This window comes from Pteropus vampyrus, unplaced genomic scaffold, assembly GCF_000151845.1.
Source record: "Pteropus vampyrus isolate Shadow unplaced genomic scaffold, Pvam_2.0 Scaffold447, whole genome shotgun sequence".
Lineage (NCBI taxonomy): Eukaryota > Metazoa > Chordata > Mammalia > Chiroptera > Pteropodidae > Pteropus > Pteropus vampyrus.
Window position 1 is genome coordinate 570665 of NW_011889228.1, and position 8946 is coordinate 579610.

Here is an 8946-nt window from a genome sequence, read left to right on the forward strand (position 1 = left end):
GTCTTCCGAGCTGAGCAAATTCGCCTCCCTCCTTTCCTCCTTCCCTCCTTCTTCATTTTTCATTCAGCATGATATTCTCTCCCCCACGTCTAACCTGACACTAATAAAATCTAATCTCGGGCATGGAAAACCGTGAACTTGACTCTCTCCGCCCAAAGCCATGTCCCCAGAAGTGTGGGGATGTGTTCGGTCAATTAACAAACCCTGATATGTTCCAGCTACGTCCCGGGAGTGTAGGGAGACGGACAAAGCCAGAGCTCCACAGAAATGCAGACAAGAACAGATGCAAACCGAGTGCCATGTGACAAGTAACCGGTGATACTGCCAGGGAAAACTGGGGAAGGGCTTAATCTGGGAAGTGACATTTAAACTAAGTCTTTGGAGAATATGATTAAGATAGCGTATTAGTGTAAAAACAGTTAAGGAAAACATCACGTAAAGGTACGTGGGTTTATTGAGGCACGAACCCAAGTTCCTGGCTAACGGACTTGACTCTTGTGTATGGCAGCAAGGTCCCATGTTACGTTTGCCCACTAAAGAAACTGAGACTCGCAATCTGTCACTCCCCACACACGTATGCAGCTATGCGTGAGCATAAAACATCACATTTCTCAGCATTCCCGCCCCATTAGTGGCGGGAGAAAGAACTCTGGGGTGTGGGCAGTGTAAGCATGTTGTAGGTCACGGTCACCTCCCTTCCTTCGCTGTGGCAGGGTCTTGTCCTTCAGGTTGGGAATAGAGGACCGCAGTCCCCAGGGTGTGGGCTCCTGAGCGGCTGCAGGGGTCTGCAGGTCCACATGGGTGCCAGGCCCTGTGTCTTGGCCGAGTCATCTGTGGTCCCCCATGTAGAGGTGTCGCCATCCTTCCAATGTATGTAAAATAAGTGTCGTCGTTGTGGTATAGGGCCATTAAAAGTGTCACTGAAGTCACGGTGCTCACTCCGTCATTCTATATGGTTTTTGAATAACGCGCTAAAATAAAATTGCTATCTCGCATGTTTGAGGGTGTGAGCATGTGGCCTGTGCTTAGGAATTCCTTAAAAGTTTTTAATGTTAAAAGGGGCCTTTTTTTAAAGATAGGTGCTGTTGATGGTCCAACAGCAGTGTGAATGGACTTAATATCGATGAATTTTACACTAAAAATGGTCGTAGTGGTGAATCTTACATTGTGTAATGCCACAATGAAAAAGCCTATAAAAAAATTTTTTTAACCTACGACAAAACACACACACACACACACACACACACACACACACACACACACACGTAAGAGGATCTCGTATTTGAAGAAACTGGCTGCCATTGGCCTAGAGCTTTGGCGAATGTGGCAAATGTTTGGCTACAGCCAAGCCATGCTCTGCCCTGTTACTCACTCCACGTTCTGGGAGAAACAGAGGGCCCAGCGTTTTCTGGAGCCTGTGGTCCAGTGGAGGTGGCACTTGGCTCATCACGCATGACCGTGTGGCTGTACCACGTGATTCCACACCCTGATGTGGCTTTGCGCTAAGTGCCGAGGAAGGAGAAGTGTCTGGGCTTTGCAGGCACGTAACGGGTGCGGACGTGTCGGGAGAGGATGCAGAGACAGGCGTCCCTGAGGAAGTGACAGTTGTTGGGCTGACCGAATACAGATAACTCTCGTAAAAGGCCATGGACCACTCTTACCGTCTCCGACTCCCCCACCGGTGGCGGGACCCTGCTCGTCAGCGTTCCGCCACACATTTGACAGTTGTTAGCCCTCGGTTACCATCGGTGCTGGAGAAATAAAGCGTTGAGTAGAAATGTTTGTACGGGGTTTGTTCCAGGGACATCTGTGGGACTCGGCACCACACGTTTTCACTTCCTCGGTTTTCATATTCGTATTTTAACTGGTTTGACAAAGAACTTCAGACGGCATTGTAACCTTCACGTGCACAGAAAGCTTTGCGTGTAATTGCTGTGTTTGTCTTCCCAAGCAGTCAGCCCGACCTGGTGCCCCTTCAATTGTTCTTCGTTCTCATTGACATTTTCGTATCCGCTCTCCCACTAGTATGTTCTCAATACCATATTCTGAAGAGAAAAATGTTAATTCACCCTTAATGCAGTATTCCCTTTATTTTAGATAAATACACATTTCGAAACTAGATTTTGCAACTGAGATAGAGCGGTTGATGCCTTTGGCTCTGGGTAAAGCTTCAGACAGCCAGACTGAGACCACCACAGGCACCTGTCTCTTCAGGAACAAAGACCCCAAGGGTGGGGGGCTCGCATCCACCTTGGGCTCACATCCCCTTTTCAGTTGGAGGAGGGCATTGGAGAAGTGAAGCCAGGAGCAGGGCTGTCTGATTTGCAAAACGTGCACGGGGTCCTTCTAGGACGTCTCCCTTGGCCGAAGTTCACCATTATTTTTTGACATGTAACTTTTGCGTGGTTTCTAATCCTAAAGCAAATTGGGGTCAATAGTAATATCCATACCCGCCCCCCCCCCCCAAAAGAGACAGGTAAGGATAAATAGATATAAAATGCAGTGCTAGAGGGTCGGTTAAGGCTTCCTAATGTAAACAAAGGTGTAATGATGAGGGAAATCATGAATTATGTCTGTAGACCTTCATCGCTTCCTGGATTATTTCTGCAGAGATCTAGATGAGTTGCAAGTCACACAACGTGCCCCAAATTCACTGATTACTCCTGGTAAATGTGTGGTTGGTTGATGGGCTCGCTCTCAACACTAGTCTAATAATTGGGCAGTATTTTGTTTCTAAAGCTAGAGACATAGAATAGGGTATCACTTTCAACTTTATTATCTGTCAAGTCTCAAGATGCATAGTGAAATTTGCCAGACGAGTTCCATAGTTTTTATTATGTGGATTCCATTGAAAACACTGGAACACTTAAAGGATCTGCTTTTTCAGTTTTGCTCGAAGAAGAGGTGTGTGTCAAGATGGATGGTAAGAATCGTGACAGAGATCAAGTGCTGTACACTAAGGTTAGAACAGTAAGGGGGAGTTCCTTACTCGTTTGAAAACCGGCACCTGTTCATCCCATAAAGAGAAAAACAGATAAGGAAAATTATAACAGTAATGATAGTTCTTTGGGAATATGTAAGAGCCTCTGATAATTTTTCTTGTATGTATTCTTTTGCTGTCTAGGAGAAACCATTGACGAAATCCCTACAACGTGGAGAAGACCCCCAATTTGACCAAGTATGTCACATGTTATATATTGGGTTTTATTCATTTCAAAACGCACAGAAGGCAAGGGCTGGACACTCACTGTCGTGGTGTTGATGGCCTTCCACAGAGCGGACGTGGGTTGGGGTCTTAGCAACTGGTCCCGCAGCATTCATAGTCATGCTCGTAGGTGATGCGCAGGAAACATCTATTGATTTGAATCGGAAAGAACTGGAAAGTGTTGGAACGATGTGACTGGGCCTCCGATTGTTTCCTAAATCTCTGTGTGCCAGAATTACAGAAACAGAGAAAAGATAAAGGAACTTCTGTTCAAACACTGATAGAGAGTCCTCTGAATACATGATATAGCAGGTCCTCGAATGACATGTCATTTTGTTATACATTGATGAGGTGCCATAGGAACTTAACTCGTATCAATCGGACTCTGGTAAAATCAGTTTTGTTGTATGTTTTGCTAAGAGTCACAGGCTGTGGGCGAGGTTAAGTGAGGGCTGACTGTGGTGTGTGACGGTCACCGGATCTCTGCGTCAGAGCTTAAGCGTGGTTTATCCTATATTTTCTCGAATGCTCGCTGTTCGCTTGACACTGTGCTAGGCACTGGCGATACAGAATCTAGGAAAAGTATTCACAGTTCTGGGAGAGAGAAACCACCTAACCTATAATTATAAAACAGTGTAGTCATTTAGATTCTAATCAAGAAAGCGAAACATGAACAAAACAACATAAGACAAAATAAATGCAAAGAAAGCCTTTGAAAATAGGTCGGGACTAGTGAAAAGGCCTCCAACTCTAAGCAGTAGGTGACAAACAGGTAGCGGGGCCTGACAGACCCCGGTCAGTGAGTTCGGGAAGGCTGTGGGCGTGTCGAAGGAAGAGGGACAACAGGACATCGCAGGAGGCTGGAGACGTGTTCGTGGTGTTTCTAAACTTCTGCAGTTAATGAGAAACAGGCCAGCATGTTCCTCTCCAAGCCTCACAGCGCTGCTGGGGACACCGCGGCCTGCTTTCACGCAGTCAGGCTTTGCTGTCTCACAGAGAACACGCCGAGAATCCACTTTTAAATTGCCTTTAATGTGGCATCAGGAGGAATACTCTCTGGCCGTTCATGGCTAGTCTCGTTTGACCCAAAAATGTAGGGACCGTAGAGACAGCAGCCTTCATTCTGCATCTGGGGAGCTCTCCGCGCTCACGCGTTTGTGCTCACGGCCGGTCTCCATGCCGCTGTGGGTCTGGTTCGCAGTTACCGGCAGAGCTGGCTGGTGTCCGGAACGCTGCTGAAGCGGAGTGCGGGCTCTCCCTCTGTGTCATGGAGCTGTCTTCTCCAGTCATCGTGGCCTCGGTTGTTGTCACCTGGTGACGCTCGGGTGATCAGAGGGACCCTGGGTGAATGTTTGGGGTCATTATTTTGAACATGTGGTGAGTCGTGGCTCTCTCTGTACTTTTTAAGAATGCAAATATTTATCTTCTGTCTTCCATAATCTTTTACTCTATTTTGTATTTTTTATCTCTATCAGATTATCACTGTTCTTTCTTCAAAAAAAAAATGTTATTTTTCTCTAGCTCTTTCTCGAGTCTCTGTGAAACAGTATATCTAAATTTTAACGCTGCCCGTAATAGTTATCCCAAATAATTTTAAGCTCGAACACAATTGCTCACTTATTATCCAGCACTCTATTTCTGCATCTCGGCATCATGGACAAGAGATGGCCTTTGGAATCGGAGAGACCTGGGTTTAAATCTTCACTCTGCCACTTACTTAGCCGAAGTACTTTTAACCTCGCTGCTCAAAATATTGAAATGCGGAATCCCTGCTCTGCCTCCTATCTACCGAGTCAGATTCCACAGCTCACCAGGCCCCGCAGGCGGCCCTGACCCACGCCGAGGAATGCTGGAGAAGCGCCACTCTGTAACACATCTCTGTGCATTAAAGACGCTCTAGGAGGGCACCGGCAGTGAGACGGTCACTGGCAACTTTTAAATAAGACACATATGATTGTCCCTCGATCATTGAACCATAGATTTACACGCGAACCGTGAGAAAAGGCAGTCTCCAAAATCTAGCTCACTCTAAAGCCGTAGCGAGACTCCCGGGCCACGTGAAAACTCGGCTGAAGTTGGTCCTCCTGTGGGTTCGATGAAAAAAAAAGTCGGCGAAGTCACCTTTGAAGGGGACCGTCCGCTACTCGGGTAGCAAACGTAAGAACTGCGGTTGCATTGGCAAGGCCGCAAATGTATCGTGCTCACTTCGTCTTCTGATGTTAAATGTTGAAATCATGTGATTCCCCTTGTTGCGACTCCGAGCAGTAGGATTTTGGTCTGGATTGACACAGAGGTCTACCAATGGGAGAAGAACGTGCCGACAGTGCCACCTTAACTGGTACAGATGCCGTGGCTGTAACTGTGGGAGCAGTAGTCATAGGAGAAGTCACATTTACTTAGTATTTACCATACAGAGGGTGGGCACCATGCCAAGTACAGCCTTGGAGCAGCATCCACTGGTCCCTGTTCGGGAAATATTTTTATCGGTTTCTTCCTTTTAAATGTCACTGGCCTTGAGTGATAGGCTGCAGAGAGCCGGGCCTCTGCGTTTTAGTGCCTCGCCCTGGGTGGGCCTGCTTCCTCTACCACTTAACGAGCCCATGATTCATCATTCTCTTGCTAGAAGTAGAAGCAAATTTCAAAAACCTTGTCATACTTTATAATTTACCACGCCCCTTCTCACGTATCATGCCCCCTGACATCATGCAGTCCTCCTCAGAACCCCGAGAAGAAGGTCTCGTCGTCAGCACAGTCTCTGTGTCACACCGAATGGCAACAAGTCCCAGAAACCTGACCGTGCCAAGACTGGGACCCTTGTGTTCTGACTGCGAAGCCTGTGCTTTCACTCCATGACGTGCTCCTGTTTCTAAAACCTAAGTTGGTGAGAATCCAGAGCGGAGTTGTCATTCGGCAACAGGCGAGGAGTTAAGGTGTCAGTTAAGGTGACACATATGTAAAATAGCAGTGGCTTCAGTAAGACAGAAGTTTATTCCCCTCTCACAGTCAAGAAGTATAAAGAAAATCAGTCCGGCGTCTGTATTATTTTGATTTCCGGTGTACATTCCCAAAGTCATCTCAGGGTCCATTTGGGTTTTTGGAGCTCAGCCATTCCATCTGCATTTCAGGCCAGCGGGAAGGAGAAATGGAAAAAGAATTATAGGGGAAAAAAAAAAACAAATAAACAAAAAAAAAAAACAGAACATTCCGACACTGCAGATGCCACTTCTGCTTGTGTCCATTTGGCCTGGTCGTGAACACACAGCCAGCCACACAGAGCGGCACGAAAGAATGCGAAATTTTATTATGGACGACCACATGTCCATCCAAAAAGTGGTTTATAACTACAAGGAAGGGAAGAAGAGTGGACGCTGGGAGCTACCTGTCTCTACTGGATGTTACATCACCCGTTTTTGCCAAAATGCCTAATGGAGTACTATTTCCAGTTCTGTATCTCTTTTTTTCCATTGTGGAATTCTCCTAGAGTTTGACAATTTTCTAGTTTGAATTTTATATATATATTTAGAGGTTAAAGCTCCTGTTTCTTTAAGCTTTCTTTTCTAGTCTTTTATATTTAATTAACTATTGGTCTAAGATCTGTTAATTTAACCTAATTACAGTCTAACCCTGTACAGAGGAGGCCTGGGGGGAAAAGTCCTATTTTTTTCAAAACGGACAAGACATCTAAACAGGATTCACTTTTTAAAGCTCAGTCTTAGTGGGAGGAAAATCATGCTCGTGACCACTTTACACACAGGCATTTGTGTCTTTTTCAGAACTTCACCTTTCACAAATTTTATGACTGTGACCTTGACCCATTCTTAACACAGCACCAACTATGTGGCGGCCACGTGCCGAGCACTGTGTCTGCTTGAGAAAATACACATGAAGGAGGCATGGTGCCCGGGAGAGGCCTCCAGTCTGGTGGCAGAGACAGAGCAGAAGCACGTCGTTGGATAAATTATGACCTCAGGCTGGTGAGTCAGCTGACTGTGGCATCGCCGAACGTGCGTGAGCCCCAGCAAACTGCCCTCCACGAGGGGGCCAGGGGAGGGCTTCCGGTCCCTCCAGGTGAGAAACTCACACCAGCAGAGACGATGAGAAAAGGCAGAAGCGATTTCAACCGCACTTCGAAAACATATACCGCCACTAGTTCACTTTAAATTCCTAAACTATCAGGCGCAGAGGCCCCCAGCCTCAGAATCGGATGAGCCCCTAGAGGCACACGCTAAACAGCACCTCCTTATCTAGTGAAACACAAAATTTTCCTCCAGTCGGAGCCTTAGGGAAGGGCCAGACTGTGGGAGAACCATGTGCCCGTGGGCAGGGCCTTGTCCCATCTGTGCCAGGATCAGAGTGGGCACAGTGTGACCTGACGTGACCCCGCGGGCGCACAGTTCATGAACAGAGAGATGCTTGAAGCTCGGGGGGTGCTAGGGGAGTTTAGGCCTTGATGACAATTTGAGGCTAGAAGGGCCGGCACCCACATGGGGACAGCGGGACTCGAAAGAAAGGAGGAATATAATCAGTTATGCAAGAAGAATCAACATCAGTCGAGAGGAGACACTGAGAGGAACTGCAGTTTTCAACCCTGATTGGGAGCCATCTCCATTCCATGCAGTGACCACGGTGGGACTGACGCGTCCTGGGACCCGGGCGTCGTGCTGGGGTGACAGGAACAGTAAGAGTTCCCGCCCTCATGGGCTTCTCAGTTCCGGGAGGAAGATGGACACCTAAACAAATAGTGTTGCCATGTAATGAATGCTGTGTCGGGGAACATGCCAAGGGCTGGGGTCTCAGGTAGGGCGGCCATTGATGAAGCTGGAAGGCGGACAGGTGTGTCACAGGACGCACTCGAGGGCAGTGCTGTTTTAACCATCCGCTACCCAGGCGAGCAAGCCGGGCCGAGTCATTTCAGGCAGGAGGGGCTGTGTGGACAAAGAAGCTGACGGCGAGACAAGCAGAGGGCTGGGGAGCGGCCGGGACGAAGCTGGGAGGGCGGCGGGAGCACGTCTCTCCGGTGGCCCCAGGAACCACACCGCGTCTGGGCCCTTTTCCGTGGACAAGTAGCTCCAGATGAAGGTGTGGGGAAGGCTGTGAGCCTGGAGAGAGATGATAAGTGAGTGCTGCGTCTCTCGGACCTTCAGTGAGGACAGAAAGTCGGGAGAAATGACCCGGCTCTTTCGTTTATCCGGCCACTCAGCAAACGCTGGAAGGTTAGACAGCAGAGCGTTGGCTAAAGACTTTCACAGGGATACAGTTTAGCATCAGGAAGTGGGACCCACCAAGGAATGCCCAGAAAAAGTGGTGGCCGGAAAAGTGAGGGAAGCCAGAGGAGACACAGCTTTCCAGGGATGGGTGGCCCATAGTGGCAGCTGGGCAAGGACCCTCACTGAAAAACGAGAGGTCAGTAGCCAGGAACTCATGGGAAGCTGGCTTTGAGACGCCTTTGGTTGCACTGGCGATTCGTTGACATGTACAGTGTATTTTCGTAGTTGATCGATTAACGTTAAAAGTCCAAGGGACTGACTGTCACAGCTGGGTTCTAGGGGCCGATTACAGTCAACGACACTTAGCATTAAAAGGCGGTGTGCCAGAGCACAGACAGGGACCAGTCCCTGTCTGTGACCACGGAGCGCGTCCAGGAAAGACGGGCATGGCAGGCCCCCCACGCAACGTCAAGTGACTACTGTCTTCTGTTATCTAAGTCGACAGACATCCTTTTTAAGTATCAAGGCCAAGGC

General features: G+C 48.2%; 1 protein-coding gene across 3 annotated transcripts in view; it reads left to right on the forward strand.

Annotated features, from left to right (window-relative positions):
• Nucleotides 1-8946, forward strand: part of FRY (FRY microtubule binding protein) — a 286799-nt gene that overhangs the window by 124246 nt on the left and 153607 nt on the right. For all 3 annotated transcript variants that reach the window (XM_023524124.1, XM_023524123.1, XM_023524125.1), the window contains one exon: nt 3125-3178. In XM_023524124.1, the coding sequence (XP_023379892.1) occupies nt 3125-3178 (54 nt within the window). The remainder of the gene's footprint in view (nt 1-3124; nt 3179-8946) is intronic.